This window comes from Choloepus didactylus, chromosome 6 (genome assembly GCF_015220235.1).
Source record: "Choloepus didactylus isolate mChoDid1 chromosome 6, mChoDid1.pri, whole genome shotgun sequence".
Taxonomy (NCBI): Eukaryota; Metazoa; Chordata; class Mammalia; order Pilosa; family Megalonychidae; genus Choloepus; species Choloepus didactylus.
The window spans coordinates 91786740-91803746 of NC_051312.1; the positions used below are offsets into that span (position 1 = coordinate 91786740).

At 37.7% G+C, this 17007-nt stretch overlaps 1 protein-coding gene across 1 annotated transcript in view; it reads right to left on the bottom strand.

Moving 5' to 3' along the window:
* GDPD4 (glycerophosphodiester phosphodiesterase domain containing 4) overlaps positions 1 to 17007 on the bottom strand; it is a 102537-nt gene that overhangs the window by 45455 nt on the left and 40075 nt on the right. Inside the window, exons 10-12 of the mRNA XM_037839763.1 lie at positions 12010 to 12166; positions 9849 to 10070; positions 8713 to 8867 (exon numbers count right to left, since the gene is read on the bottom strand). Coding sequence (XP_037695691.1) covers positions 8713 to 8867; positions 9849 to 10070; positions 12010 to 12166 — 534 coding nt within the window. The remainder of the gene's footprint in view (positions 1 to 8712; positions 8868 to 9848; positions 10071 to 12009; positions 12167 to 17007) is intronic.

Here is a 17007-nt window from a genome sequence, read left to right on the forward strand (position 1 = left end):
CGGTAAGTCAATTTGGGTAGAATTGACATCTTAATGATATTTAGCTTTCCAATCCATGAGCATGGAATGTCTTTCCATTTATTCAGGTCTTATTTGATTTCTTGTACCAGTGTTTTGTAGTTTTCTGTGCACAAATCCTTTACATCCTTGGTTCGGTTTATTCCTAGATATTTGATTCTTTTAGGTGCTATTGTAAATGGAATTATTTTCTTGATTACCTACTTGGATAGCTCATTACTATACATAGAAACATCACTGATTTTTTCTGCATTGATCTTGTATTCTGCCACTTTGCTGAACTTGCTTATTAGCTCAAGTGGCTTTGCTGTCATTTTCTCTGGATTTTCTAAATATTGGATCATGTAATCTGCAGTGACTGTTTCACTTCTTCCTTTCTGATTTGGATGCATTTTATTTCTTTTTCTTGCCTAACAGCTTTAGCTAGAACTTCTAGCACAATGTTGAATAGTAGTGGTGACAGTGGGCATCCCTGTCCTGTTCCCAATCTTACAGGGAAAGCTTTCAGTTTCTCACCATTCAATATGATGCTAGCTTGGGTTTTTCATATATGCCCCTTATCATGTTGAGGAAGTTTCTTGCTATGCCTACTTTTTGAAGTGTTTTCATCATGAAAGGATGCTGAATTTTGTCAAATGCCTTTTCTGTGTCAATTGAGATGATCATGTGGTTTTTCCTGTTTAATTTGTTAATGTGGTGTTTTACATTAATCGATTTTCTTGTGTTGAACCACGCTTGCATACCTGGGATAAAACCCACTTGGTCATAAGGTATAATTCTTTTATTATGCTGTTGGATTCTATTTGTGAGTATTTTGTTGAGGATTTTTGAATCTATATTCATTAGAGAGACTGGTCTGAAATTTCCTTTTCTTGTAGTATATTTATCCAGCTTTGGTATTAGGATAATATTGGCTACACAGAATGAGTTAGGTAGTGTTCCCTCTTCTTCAATTTTTTTGGAAGAGTTTGAGCAGGAATTGTATTAATTCTTCTTGGAATGGTTAGTAAAACTCGCTGTGAAGCCATCTGGCCCTGGGCTTTTGTTGGTAGGTTTTTGAAGACTGATTTGATCTCTGTACTTGTGATTTGTTTATTGAAGTCTTCAATTTCTTCTTCAATCAGTGTAGGTTGTTCATGTGTGTTTAGGAAGTTGTCCATTTCATCTAAGCTGTCTCACTTGTGGGCACACAGTTGTTCGTAGTAACCACCTATGATCATTTTTATTCTTCAGGGACTGTGGTAATACCCTACCTCTTGTTTCTCATTTTATTTATCTGTAGCTTCTTTCTTTTTGTCTTTGTCAGTCTAGCTAAGGGTTTGTCGATTTTATTGATCTGCTCAAATTACCAACTTTTGGCTTTATTAATTCCCTCTATTGTTTTTTTATTCTCCATTTCTTTGATTTCTACTCTAATCTTTGTTATTTTTCTTCTGCTTGCTTTGGGATTAGTTTGCTGTTCTTTCTCCAATTTCTCCAGTTGTGCAGTTGGGTCATTGGTTTTAGCTCTTTCCTCCTTTTTAATGTAGGCATTTAGGGCTTTAAATTTCCCTCTCATCACTGCATCCCATAATTTTTTTGTTTTTATGGACATTTCATTCCATTATTTTTAAAAGAAGCCCTTTTATTGGAGGAAGGTAGGCTTTCATCTTACATGTCATCATTTCACCTGCAGTGGGTACCTTAAAAATGTTGAGCTGGTTGTTTACAGAGGAGCAAATAATCCTGTTAGTTTATACTAGGCAATTTTTTTTTATTTTTAATTCAATTTTATTGAGATATATTCACATACCATACAATCATCAATGGTGTACAATCAGCTGTTCACAGCACCATCATATAGTTGTGCACCCATCACCCCAATCTATCTCTTGAACACTTTCCTTACACCAGAAAGACCAAAAACAAGGACAAAAAATAAAAGTAAAAAAGAACACCCAAATCATCCACCCCACCCCACCCTATTTTTCATTTAGTTTTTGTTCCCATTTTTCCACTCATCTATCCATACACTGGACAAAGAGAGTGTGAGCCACAAGGTTTTCACAATCACACTGTCACCCCCTGTAAGCTTCATTGTTATACAATCATCCTCAAGAGTCAAGGGTCCTGGGTTGCAATTTGATAGTTTCAGGTATTTACTTCTAGCTATTTCAACACATTAAAACCTAAAAAGGGTTATCTATATAGTGCGCAACAATGCCCACCAGAGTGACCTCTCGGCTCCATTTGAAATCTCCCAGCCACCAAAACTCCATTTTGCTTCATTTCACATTCCCCTCCTGGTCAAGAAGTTCTCCATCCCACGATGCTGGGTCCAGGTGAATCCCTGGGAGTCATATCCTGTGTTGCCAGGGAGACTCACACCCCTGGGTGTCAGGTCCCATGCAGTGGGGAGGGCAGCGAATTCACCTGCCAAGTTGGCCTATCTAGAGAGACGGAGCCACATCTGACAACAAAGAGGCACCCAGGAGGAGACTCCTAGGCACAATCATAAAGCAGGTTTAACCTCTCCTTTGCAGTAATGAGCTTCACAAGGGTAAGCCCAAATAGAGGGCTTGGCATACCAAACCATCAGGCTTCAACGTTTGTGAGAACATCAGCAACAATCCAGGTGAGGAAGTCCAAGACCTCTGCACCTTCCCCCAGCTCCTCAGAGGGGCCCTGCATATATATTTTTATTCTCTGTCCAAATTACTCTGGCATTGCATAAGTTTTGATACACTGTGTTCTTGTTTTCATTCATCTCAAAATATTTACTGATTTCTCTTGCAATTTCTCCTTTGACCCAATGATTGTTTAAGAGCATGTTGTTTAACTTTCATATTTCTTTTAAAAAGATGCTCCAGACCTTTTCTTAGGACCATAGGAACTGGTCTACACAACCTGCATGGAAACCTGGCTCTGTTTTGGCTGAGAAATACAGACAACTCAATTGTTAAAGCAGGGTACAAAAAAATAACCCAGGTCTTGATGGCCAGCAAAAAACAGTACCACTGGAAGCCAGCAGATTTGTTTTACAACACACAGTGAACTTGCTGGGGTGCCCAGTACCTACCTCCTATCCCTGTGTCAGGCCACTGTGGGCGCCTGATTTTGGGGGGAAGACTGGGGAGCAGAGCCAATCTGACAACTGGCCAGTGAGAGAAACAAAGAACAGGTAGAGATCAAAGACAACCAACAAGAAAGCATGTCAAAGACAAAGAGAATTCTGAAAGCAGCAAGAGAAAAGCAATCCATCACATACAAGTGAAGCTTGATAAGACCATGTGTGGATTTCTCAGTAGAAACCATGGAGAGAGAAGGTAGTGGTATGATATTCAAGAAACTGAAAGAGAAAAACCACCAACCAAGAATCCTATATCCAGAAAAACTGTCCTTCAAAATTGAGAGTTTAAAATATTTACAGATAAACAGACACTGAGAGAATTCATGAACAAGATTCCTGCTCTATAAGAAATACTAAAGGGAGCACTACAGGCAGATAGGAAAAGACAGGAGAGAGAGGTTCAGAGAAGAGTGTAGAAATGAAGACTATCAGTAAGGGTAAAAAGAGAGAGAAAATAAAATATGACATATAACATCCGAAAGACAAAACGGTAGACAGTAGACATTACATTGAGGGAAATTAGTCAGAAATGAAGATATCAGGAGATAGAAAGAGGGTAGAGATTGGCCACTTGATGCTGAAGGAGTATAGAATGTTCAATAGGATTGATTGTATAGATCCAGAAATGGATAACACAATAATGTGTGATGGTAACACAATACTGTAGGTACACTGAACAAAGATGACTGTGAGTATGGTTGAAAGAGGAAGGTTAGGGGTAGGTATGACACCAGAAGGAAAGACAGACAATAAAGACTGGGACTGTAAAACTTAGTGAAACCGAGAATGGTCAATGACTGTGATTAAATGTATAAATACAGGAATGTTTTTTACATGAGGGAGAACAAATGAATGTCAACTTTACAAGGTGTTGAAAATGGGATGGTATTGGGGAAAAAATACAATCAATGCAAACTTGAGTCTATAATTAACAGTAACATTGTAATATGCTTCCATTAATTGTAACAAAGGCAATATGCCAAAGCTAAATGTCTATAAAAAGGGGATATAGGGGAGGGGTATGGGATTCTTGGCATTGGTGGTGTTGTCTGACCTTTTTATGTATTTTATTTCATTTTTTTTAAAAGAGTTTACCTCATTATAATAGTAATTATCATCAGGAAAAAATCCTCAAATTTCATAATTTATGTATATGAATGCATATATCAACTCTCAAATTCTACCTAGAACGATGTTGATATGAAAATTTTGATGAGTTTGCAGAGTTCTAATAAAGCTGACTGTGCCAAAAAAAAAAAAAAAAAAAGAATGAAGTCCCGATACATAGGACGACATGGATGAACCATGAAGATATCATGTTGCTTGAAATAAGCCAGACACAAAAGGACAAATATTTTATGATCTCACTGATTTGAAACAATTAGAATAAGCAAGCTTACAGGGTCAGTATCTAGAATACAGGTTACTAGGGGACAGGGTGGGGATAGGCAATGAGAAGTAAAGGCTTAAAATGTACGGGGTTCCTATTTGGAATGCTGGAAATGTTTTGGTAATGGATGAGGTAATACAACATTGTGAACATAATTAACAGCATTGAATTATATATTTGAATGTGGTTAAAAGCAGGACATTTTAGGTTATATATATATATGTATACATATATATATATATATATATATATATATATAGAGAGAGAGAGAGAGAGAGAGAGAGACAGAGAGAGTCTATTACTAGCATAATTTTTTTTAAAAATCCATAGGATTGTACCACACAAAAAGTGAACCCTAAAGTAAAGCATGGACTACAGTTAATAGTACAATTTTAAAACTTTTCTTCCGTCAATTGCAACAAATATACCACACTAATGGAAGATGTTATATGGGATATATTGGAAAATATGCAAGCTCATAGAGACATAAATTATAGTACAGGTTGCCAGGGGTGGGGGAGGAGGTAAGGGTCAATTAATATATAATAAGGGTAGGGTTTTTATTTTGGGGAGATGTGAAAGTTTTAGTAATGGAAGGTGGTGAGGGTACTGCAGCACTGTGAATGTGATTATTCCCTTGCTTGGGAATTGTTGAGATGGGAAAGTTTATGTTGCATATATTTTCCCTAGAGACAACAACAGTTAAATACAATGATATTGATTCCGGACAGGATTGAACTAGGAGGAGAAAGGCTCAGAAGACATTATTGGGACATATGAAAATATTGGTACATCTTTTTAATGTTAAGTTTCTTGAGCTTGATAACTATAGCTAAGTTGACGACATAAGTGAATATTCTTGCTCATAGGAAATGTACATAGCATTATTAAGTGTTCATGATGAATTCCACCTACACTCAATAATTTAGAAAATGGATAGATGGGTGAATGGATGGATAGATGATAGAAAGACAGAAGAAAGAATGATATGGCAAATGTTAAATAGGTCAATCTAGGTGTCTGGGCAGTGAGGATAGGGATATACTAGAGTTCTCTGTATAGGTTTTGTATTATTTTTGTATCCATCCTATAAGTTTGAATGTATTTCAAAATAAAAAGTTAAAAGTAAAATAAAGGGGCAAAGGAGAATCAGGACAAGATGGTGGCATAAGGAGGTGTGGAATTTAGTTAGTCCCCTACAGCAACTAGTAAATAGCCAGGAATAACTGGAAAATAGTGTGGAACAACTGTTGGGGGGACATCCATGACTGGACACACATTGTACACCAGTCTGGAATGGGTGGAATGGCTGAGATTGCAGCATAGAACTTTAAGGAAAGCTCCCCAAACTGTGGAATTGGTGCCCCTCACCCAGCGACATGGCAGGCTGAGTTGGAACACTTCTTTGAGGGAAAAAGAAGTGATATCTGCTGGGAGCAAGGGAAGATAATTCAACCAAGCTCCAATGGCAGTTTTAATTAACAAATTTGGACAACGGTATATAAGCTATGAGCACAGATAAACCCAGAGCAAGCAGGAAAGGAACCCTGAGGTCTCTCCTGGCAAAAGGAGGCAAGGCTGATGGAAAAAAAAATAATAAATAAAAACAGAAACTTTTGGAGTCAGCTGAGCTCAGAATACTGGAAAAGGGCTGTGTCCCAAGAAAAGGGCACACAGAACTGGGTACCAACTCCAGTCAACTGGCAAAACTGGGGGGCTGGGGAGTGGCTCTGAAAAGGGGACTCCTTTCATTTTTTTTTTCTTTTTTCTCTCACTCTAAGTAGCTCATTAGAGACAGCGCCAGGCATTTACAATTGTCAGTGCAGACCAGGCAAGGGTGGAGTTAAGATGGTTAGAGAGACAAAGGAAGAAATCAAGTGAAGGAGATAATTCCCTAAAGGAAAGGGAGATGGGCCCACTTCAAGTGGCTGCTCTCCCTCAGAGAATTCAGATCCCAGGGCCTGGGGCCAAAGAAAGAGAAGAAAACAGAAACAGCTTAAGCTTGCCTTCTGATTCACCCTCAGCCCCTGGTAGGGACAGGATCTGCTGAGAATTAAAGGGACCACTCCTCTTTACACCAGTGGAGAGCTGTGGGCTGACAAGCACCACCTACAGGGCAGGAAAGGAAAAGCACAGAGTCTAGAGGCCTCACAGGAAAGTCTGACAATCTGCTGGGGCTTGTCCTCAAGGAAACTTGATACTGATAACACCCTTCTACTGGGATCTAGGCCCATCTGGTCTGGAAAAATCTGATTGGGGTAATCAAGGAAACCAGATACTTAGACAACAAAAAAATTACAATTCAAACAAGGAAAAATGAAGGTATAGCCCAATCAAAGGAACAAATTTACACTTCAAGTGAGATACAGGAGTTGGAATAACTAATTAAAGATGTTCAAATCTTTTAAATCAACGAACTAAAGGAAAATGTAGAAAAAGAGATAAAGGACATAAAGACGACACTGGATGACCATAAAGAAGAATTCATAAGCTTGAAAAAACAAATAGCAGATCTTATTGGAATGAAAGGCAAAATAGAAGAGATGAAAAACACAATGGAGACATACACAGCAGATTTGAAGAGGCAGAGGAAAGGATTCATGAACTAGAGGACAGTACATCTGAAATCCTACACACAAAAGAACAGATAGGGAAAAGAATGGAAAAATATGAGCAGTCTCAAGGAATTGAAGGACAACATGAAGCACACGAATATATGTCATGGGTATCCCAGAAGGAGAAGAGAAGGGAAAGGGGACAGGAAAAAAAAGTAAAATAAAGAAAAAATAAACAGAAAACACCAAGTGTTAGCAAGAATATGGAAATCAGAACCCTCATACATGGCTAGTGGGGATGTAAAATGGTTCAGCCACTATAGAAAAATTTGGTAGTTCCTCAATAAGTTAAACATAGAATTACCACATGACCTAGGAATTCCATTGCTAGGTATAAAACCCCAAGAATTGAAAACAGGCATTGAAACAAAAACTTGTACACCCAGGCTCATGACAGCACTCTTTACAGCAGCCAAAAGGTGGAATATAGATACAATGGCTTATGATTCGGCTACAAAAAGGAATGAAGTTCTGATACATGCTACAACATGGATGAACCTCAAAAACTAATGTTAAGTGAAAGAAGCCAGACACAAAAGGTCACATATTGTATGATTCACAACCCTTTTCCTCAGTGGCTGAACCTTTTTTTGGTCCCATCAGCAACGTACAGGGTTCCAATTTCTCCTCATCCACACTGACACTTGTTATTTTCCACTTTTTAGCCTTCCTAGTGCATGTGAAGTGCTATGTCATTGTGGGTGTTTAAGAAATATTCATTTTTTATTGTGTTGAAATACACACAACATGAAATTTACTGTTGTAATCTTTTTAAAGTATACAATTCAGTGGCCTTGAGAATATTCATAATTTACAACAATCACCACCATCTAGTGCCAGAACTTTTTCATCAACCTAAACAGAAACCACATATCCATTTATTAATCACTCCCTATTCCTCAGAGCCCACAGTGAATCTGCTTTCAGTCTTTAAGGATTTACTTACATTATCTTATAAAGTATATGGCCTTTTGAGTCTGGTTTCTTTCACTTACCATAATGTTTTCAATGTTCATCCATTTTGCAGCATGTATACATGAATGTGGTTGTTAATAATTTTAGTTCCTTCTCATACTTGGCTGCTTTCAGTTTTAAGTTTTTTAAAAGAATGATTTAGTTATATTCTTAATTATGCCTACAAGAAATCTGGCTATCAGATCATGAAGTGATATATGAGGTACTGTAATCCAATTGGTAATAGCAGGAACTCAAAAAAACAATTTTTTGTGTTCTGACTTTTCAACATCCACCTTATATAAAAACAGAAATGCCAAACATACAAAAAAGTGTGTTGAAAGGTGACAGATGGGGCACAAAGGAGAAAGGGCCTAAGACTACATTTCAGGGACATAGTCTACACTTGATTAATGTTTACTGGCAGAGGGAGGGAGGGAAAGGCATAGGGGGAGGGTGAAAAAGTTGAAAGGAGGGAGGTATAAGAAGGAAAAAGTAGATTCAAAGCAGATGACCACACATAGCAATCCTGAGATGGGGAAGGGGAAGCAAAAGAGCTAAGTAGCCATGTGGATTTTATGCAAGAAACATAATACATGCTAAGAGAAGTGTGGTCAGTCACTTACCTCAACCCATTGTGGAACAACTCCTTGTACTCAACATTTATTATTCTGATGTTTTCTTCTTTAAGGCGGTCAATGGAGTAAAGTCGGCCCACTTGCTGAAAACCAGGGGCTGTGTTCCTGACATAGTTCCTATCAAGACCTGGCAACCAGTAAATCTATAAGGAGAAACAGGAAGGCCTTCAGTGGATAGTCAACTTTCTAGGGACAAACAGTCCCATGTAGAATAAATGGAGCCCCCTTTCAGCACTGGTAACAATTTATAGGGAGCAAAGAAAGATTTTGGCTCTTGCTGTAAGGGTCAGCCTGACCTAATATTGTTTCATGAGTTCTTATGATGAGGCTTTCATCAGTGTTTTTCTGGAACTAAGTTTTCTCAGGATCTCTTCATCCACCATTTAACATCATGGGTCAGGGCCCACTGTGTACAGAAAACCTCATACTAGCCAAAAGTGGATGAGGATGGGTAGATGTAGATGAAAGGTGGCAATCATAAACATCTCTGGCTGATGATGCTAAAACATCATTTTCAAGAGGGGTCATTTCTTTTCCACAGTGAATCTATTATGGGTCATCAGTGGAAATAGTCCATTTACAAAAAGACATATATGTTTGTCACTCATAGCACTCTTCCATAATCTGATAATTTAAGATATCTGGAATGATTCTATGAATTGGCTGCCCAAATGCAGAGTTGCTTCTGAAAAACATGATGGATAAATCCGTGTTTAAACATGAACCAGTTGCCCTTTCTAAGCATTCATTAAACCCAAATCCTCAAAGTCTTAATGTAACCCAAGTCCTTCCTAATAGATGTGCTGGTGATGGCATAGGTTACACAGTCTGTAATGTAATGTACATTGTCACTATACACATTCCTCTTTGACAGAGTGTTGATATTTCATATGTTTTGGAATATCAAATATCCTCAATGTTTTTCCTCACTGAGATAAATTTAACTAGGTTACTCTCAGACTGCCACATGTAACTGTATAAGCAATACTCTCCACTTTCAGCGGAAGCAAAAGTATTTAATGATCCCAGGGAAGGTCTACAAGGTAGGCCAAGTCCAACTGCTATGCTCCTGGGATATGCTATCGACCACCCAACCTCTACTATAAACATTTAGATATACATACCAGATGTTGCTCAATTTTAGAGTCAAGGATCACGCTTACTACTTGGCGGACAAAGGTGTTTCTGAGAGGATGCTTTGGTGGAGGGCGATGAAGATCAAATATCACAAATTTTTTTTCCTTCTTTGCAAGTTCCAATAAATTACTTAGTTTTGGGATTGTCTGATTTCTTGCTTTATTTTTATCAGCCTCTGATAGGTATCTCATATTGAAATATGGTCTACGCTAAAAATAAACAAGTATCAGAGAATACATTGGCTCCTATTAAAAGCATCTTTTCATTTCCCAGTTCTCTTATCATGTATCCCATATTCAGCTCTACCTCCATTTTACTCCATTGCAACTCAACCCACCAGATGCACTCTAAAACACTGGTCCTGAGATCAAAGTTGCCAAGAAGAGAAATAAAATGTAATCTCCATGGGTTATTTTAGAGTTTAGAATTATTTCTTCTATATCCTAGAACCTGTTGTATTTGCACAGGCTCTTGTTCTGACCTTCCCTTTCAGCCTTTTCACATAACTCAGGGTAATAGACTTCTTTTCAGTTGAATTGCCTTCCTACATTTGCTCTCTAGTTTTGTGTAATGAAAAAAAACATAGACTTTGGCTTCACACTGAATTGGATTCAATCCCAGCTCTATCACTCACTTGCCTTCTCTGCCACACTCACGTGTTAAAATCCTAACCCCAAAGCTGCACAGCCTAGTTGAAATACTATCTTCATGAAGCCTTCCTTAAATTTTCCTGAACTAAAGGGACTTCAATGGCTTCAAATCTCTATTGTCCATTTTTATGCCTTTAAAATGAGCATTCCTTATTCTGCCTTCTATAATTATTAGTACTTCTTAGATAGACCAAGGTTCAAATCCTGGCTCAATATTCTTCTTGCTGTGTAACCCAAGTAAAATCATTTAAATTTTCTAAGTCATAGTTGATGAAAATATAAAAGAGGAAAAGGGTGAACTATGTATTTGCTCAGAATTATTTTGAAAACTAAATATGATAAAATATTTTTAGGTTCTGGAAGCATGTCTGGAACACAGAAGGTACACAATTCACATTGGTCCCCTTACTCTCTACTGCTTCTCCTAGAGTGTAGCTCTCTCATGCCATGAATAGTGTCTCATTTTCTTTACAATGCACAACATTTCATCTTATACTTATCAAGCCACACATATTAAATTTAATGAGATTAATTAATTTATCTAAATGAATAACTATTTTTTATCATCATTTGCCAGTTTTAGATCATTTGTGGCTAAAGGCAGTGATAAAGGCTACCTCTCAGGAGAAGGGTACAGAAGTATATCACATTTTCTCAAGACTCAAGTAATCTTTTTTTCTCTGCATAGCTTATCTTGATTCTGATTCACATCCTTTATATTTATTTTCCTTCCCATGACCTCCTAAACAAGTTCCTGATTGTTATAAGCAACAATCACATTGTACAATATCCCTATAAAATTGCTAGACCAGAGGAAGATAATAGAAATTGAATTTAAACCTTGGTCTAGATCTCAGTTGAGGGTAACAATTAAGAGTTTTCCTAATTCTTAAGAATAGAAACAAAAATTTGCTTAAGAATTTGTTAGACACTACCAGAAATAGACCAAATAATTCACTTAACTGTTAGACCTTCATGTGAAAATCTTCTGTGCTCCTGACGCATCTTGAAACTAACTCCGGTTTAGCACTTATCACAATATACAGTAACTGTATTTCCTTCACTAGTCTGAACTCTATTAGGGCTGGAGCGTTCTTATTCACCATTATATTCCATGTGCCTAGTACCCAGGCAATACATATTTGTTGAATGGGAAGAATTAAATCAAGAATAAATGTTTCCTATAAGACTGTGAGTTACTCAAAATGCCCAGGAAAATGCTATGTATGTAGTAGGCACACTGTAAAAGTTTATGAAATGCTTGAATAGAAAGGATTTATATGATCAGCGTAAGTTTACAAATTTATATTCAACTTTTTGATGAATGCAGAAAGCAGTAATTAGACAAAATGAAGTACTGGAAAGACCTCCTGCCAATGCCAGAGTCCTGCTACCAAATTTGGATAAAATCATGTGCACACTTGCTTATCTTCACCTCTGGCTAACATCTCCAAGAGCAGCAAATGACCTGGCCCACAAGCTGGGGAACATCTCTTACCCATGTGTCTAAAAACCATTTTCCTGCATTCAAAGTTGACAGGAAATCCCAAGTGAAGAAAGCACAGTTGTTCAAGGAGGCTTGTGGCTGGATCTCATCGATATTGGTTGTTCTTTTCAGGTCATGGTCATGCATGAGGAAAGGCACATGATCTAAACTGCAGGCAGAGAGGGAAAAGAAAGGCAGGGATAGATAGATTGCACTCCATCGCTTTGGAAGGCAGGCTTCTCAGAAGGCCCACCAAGAGCAGTCTTTCTTGGGCTCCTCCCTCCCACCAAATCTCAGCAAAGGACTAAGTACCAGTTATTTACACTTTGACATCAATATTTTTCTGCCCTGGGGATAAATTTTTCATAATGTACAGTAATGATATTAGTGAGAGGAAAAGGTATATTTCCCATTCAGCAACTTTCCAGCATTAGGAAAGCAGCAAGTACAGTAGTGACTTGAGAGTAAGGTGAATGGGATATAGATAGGGGCAACAGCCTGAGGTCCCCAGGATCATACTAAGCAGGTTTTCATACAAAATTTCTGTGTTTTTCTGACCCTTTCCCCAAGTAGGCACCTGCCCATGGGTATATCTGGCCATGGGTATCTTATCATATCTGATGGTACAATTAGACAAGTTTCCACTATCTGCTATTTGCCCTGGAGAACCTCTGCTTCTCCGAAAATTGGTTGCCTTCTCAATAAAATACCTATGACGAGAACTTCCACAATAGCCATAAGGGAATAACAGTGTTAGGAGTTATTCTCCTGCCATAAGCAACTAGAAAACAGGACAAAATAAAGGAAACAACTGTTTTTGGTCAATGGACAACAGGGAGCATGGTATTGTGATTCCTGATAAAAGGGAAACAAACGAGGTAAGTCCTACCATTTTCCAGGCTTTCTTCCTACAGGTAAAGAATGGACTGCAGCATGGGTGGGGAGTAGGACCTAAAGGAACTATACCATCTTACTGAAATGAAGAGAAATAGATCAGAATTAGGGGAGGACAAGGCAGTCAGAATTTGTGGGCCAGAAAAGGATCAAGCTATACAGAGTTCCAGAAATCTTCGAAGAGGTCCCCTCAGATTGGCTAAATGCCAATCTGTACATGCATAGGGCAAAACTCCATGAAACCTAGCAAGAACAACCTCCAAGAAAACAAAAAAAAACTTAACAGAAATTTCCAAGACAAACAATTTCCAGAGATCACACAGTAGTGTGAATCATTCAATTTCCATCCAGTGAGAGTGGAGAACACAATGAGGTCATTCTTTAGAGACACCAGAGGGCCACACCTTAGAAATGGGGCTAATTTTGATGAAGAATGAAGGGTCCTTTGAGCCACCATATAAAAGGTTTTTAAAAAAAAGCCTCTACAGGATCAAACTAATCTGCAAGTAACTTAACTGTCTACTAGAAAAGTACAACCTTCTTTAGAAAAATACAACAAATATTCAAGAAATATAGCACCCAGCAATGTAAAATTACAATGTCCAGCATGTAACCAAAAATTACACGACATGCAAAGAAGCAGGAAAATATGACCCATAAATAGGTACAATTACTCAGTAGAGACAATCTCATAAATTAAAGAGATGACAGAATTAGTAATAAGGGTGCTAATGTAAAACAAACCAAATAAATGATGTATATAATAGATGTAAAGGAAAATGAACATGATGAGAAGATATGGACAGAATAAAGATATTAAAAGAAAAATGGAATTTCTGAAGATGAAAAAATATAACTGAAATGAAAATTTCTGGAATTAATAGCAGATTGGATAATGCAGATAACACAAAGATCAGTAATACTGAAGATGTAGCAATAGAGCCTATCCAAAATGAAGAACAGAAAAAAAAATCACCAAAACAAAAAAAAAAGAACAGAGCATACGTGACTTGTGAGACAATATCAAGCAGCACTATATATATGTAATTGAGGCCCTAAAAGAAGATGAGGAGTAGAAAAAAGTATCTGAAGAAACAAAAGCAAAAAATTTTAAAAATTTTATGAAAAGTATGCATCAATAGATGCAAGAATCTCAATGAATCCAAAGAAGGATAAATACAACAAGGCACCATACACGGATAAAATACAGGGATAAACACACATGCACACACACATACATGCATCATATTAAGGACTATCATAACCAAATTGGTTAAAAAAAAGTGAGGAAAAGAAAATCTTAAGAGCAGCCAGAGAGGGGACTGTGGGAAGATGGCAGAGTAGAAAGTTTTGGGAATCAGTCTCACCACAAAAATTACTATAGAACTGGCAGGAATGGTCTGAATCAACTACTTGGAATCTTGGAGTCTAGTGGAACACTGTGCAGCATCCAAGGGAGAACTAGAGGTAAAGGCCAGTAAACTGCAGTAAATACCAGCGAATTTCAGCCTCCCTGCAGTGGCTACCACCCCACCCCAATCTCCTGGCAGGAAGCAGTCAGAACTGCAGGCCACGCACATGGTTTGTTGTTGTCAGAGTGGGATATAAAGATGTAGTTCTCCAAAATCCAGGGGTGTGTAGTCTGATTGCTGATCACTGCTTTTCATCAACTACTTCAGATCACTGGGGGGTAACTCTGAGGGCAGCCATTGTTTCAACACCCTTCAGGCAAAGGCAGTCAGGGAGTTTTAAAGAAAGTACCCTTCCTCCTTCCTCAAAACTATGGAAAACAGTTAAAGGGCCACAGTAATTTGGAGAGCACCAAACCAAGAAAATGCAGTTTCAAAAGCCATAAGAACAGCTCCTGGTACCCTTGGAAGTCCCTCCCCATCCCTCCCTAGCATGGTGTGGAGCCAGCCTGCACATCCATTGGGGGTTCCTGGCCCTGTTCCATTGGGAATAGAGTAACTCGTATGGACATGCTGGGGTGCCTCCATATCAGTGCCAATAAATCAGAGGTAATATGAAAGAATGACCAGAAACTCTGCTCAGACTCATCTGCCAAAAATTTTACCTCCAGGTAGAGGTGGCTTAGGACAGCTAAAGCAATATAACAAACAAGTCAAAGCAACCTGAAACAAGGCTTACCTCCTTTAGGTCAATCAATAGAGCACCCGGCAGATGGATAAAGTCTGCTTTATAGGGAGTAGACAGGCATTTGAATTCCTGTAAATGAGGAAATTCCTACAGCCCCTAGCAAGCATAAATACAGGACAGACATGAGCTCAGAAAAGTTGGGAGAACCCTACCCATATATTCACCCTGGGATGATCTTCTTAATAGGAGGGCTGAATTCTGAATGAGAGCCAATTTGTGAAGACTATGAAAGGTAATTTTTTGCCTTATTTTGTAAGCTCCTGGCATTCAAGGAAATCTCTGTCATAGCATGATCTGGATACAAAACAAAGGAACAGACAGCTCAGGGACAAAATCCCAGAATTCACTTTTCAAAAGATTAAAATGTACAGTGTACAACAAAATAGACCCTCACATGTATGGTCAATTGATTTTTGGTAAGGATGTCAAGTATACTCAGTTGGGAAATAACAGTCTCTTCAACAAATGGTTATGGGAAAACTGGGTATCTATATGCAGAAGAATCAAAGGTGACCCCCATCTCACACTATAACTCAAAATGAATCAAATACATAAAAACAAACCTCTTAGAAGAAAATATAGGACACATCCTCATGAGCTTGTACTAGGCAATGGTTTCTTAGACTTTTGACCAAAAGCACAAGCGACAAAAGAAAAATCAATAAATGGGAGTTCATCACAATTAAAAACTTTTGTGCATCAAAGGACTTCATGAAATAAAAAAAAAAAACCCTTTCACAAATATATGGAAGTTAAATAGCACACTCTTGAACAATCAGTGAGTCAAAGAAGAAATTGCAAGAGAAATTAGTATGTATCTAGAGATGAATGAAAATGAGAACACAACATACCAAACTTACACGATACAGCAGACAGTGCTGAGAAGGAAATTTACAGCCCTAAATGCCCACATTAAAAAGGAAGAAATAGCTAAAACCAAAAACCTAATTACACACCTGGAGGAACTAAAGAAAGAACAGTAAACTAATCTCAAAGTGAGCATAAGGAAAAAATTAACAAATATTAAAGCAGAAATAAATGAAATTGAGAACAATAGAACCAATAAAACGAAAAGTTGGTTCCTTGAGAAGATCAATAAAATGGACAAACCCTTAGCTAGAATGACAATTTTTTAAAAAAAGAAGATACAAATAAATAAAATCAGAAATGAGAGGGGGTGCCATTATCAGTGACCCCATAGAAATAAAAGATTATAAGAGAATACTTTGAAAAACAGTATGCCAACAAATTAGAAAATTTAGGTGAGACAATTTCCTATAAACACATGAACAACATACAATGACTCAAGAAGAAATAGAAGACTTCAACAAACATGTCACAAGTAAAGAGTATGAATCAGTCATCGAAAACCTCCCAACAATGAAAAGCGCAGGACTACCAATCATTCCAAGAAGAATTATTACCAATCCTGCTCAAACTTTTCCAAAAAACTGAAGAGGAGGGAATCTACCTAAATCATTCTACGAAAGAAACATCACCCTAATACCAAAGCCAGATAAAGATACTACAAGAAAAGAAAATTGCAGACCAAGCTCTCTAATGAATATGGATAGAAAAAACCTCAAAAAAATACTTGCAAATTGATCCCAACAACATATTAAAAGAATTATACACCATGACCAAGTCGGTTTTATTCCAAGTATGAAATGATGGTTCAACACAAGAAAATCAACTAATGTAATACACCACATTAATAAATAGAAGAGGAAAAACCACATGATCATCTTGATCGATGAAGAAAAGGCATGTGACAAAAACCAGCATCCTTTCTTGATGAAAACACTTTGAAAGATAGGAATAGAAGGAAACTTCCTTAACATGATAAAGGGCAAATATGAAAAACCCACAACTAATAACATACTCAATATTGAGAGCTTGAAAGCTTTCCAGTTGAGATTCAGAACAAGACAAGGATGCCCACTGTCACCACTGTTACTC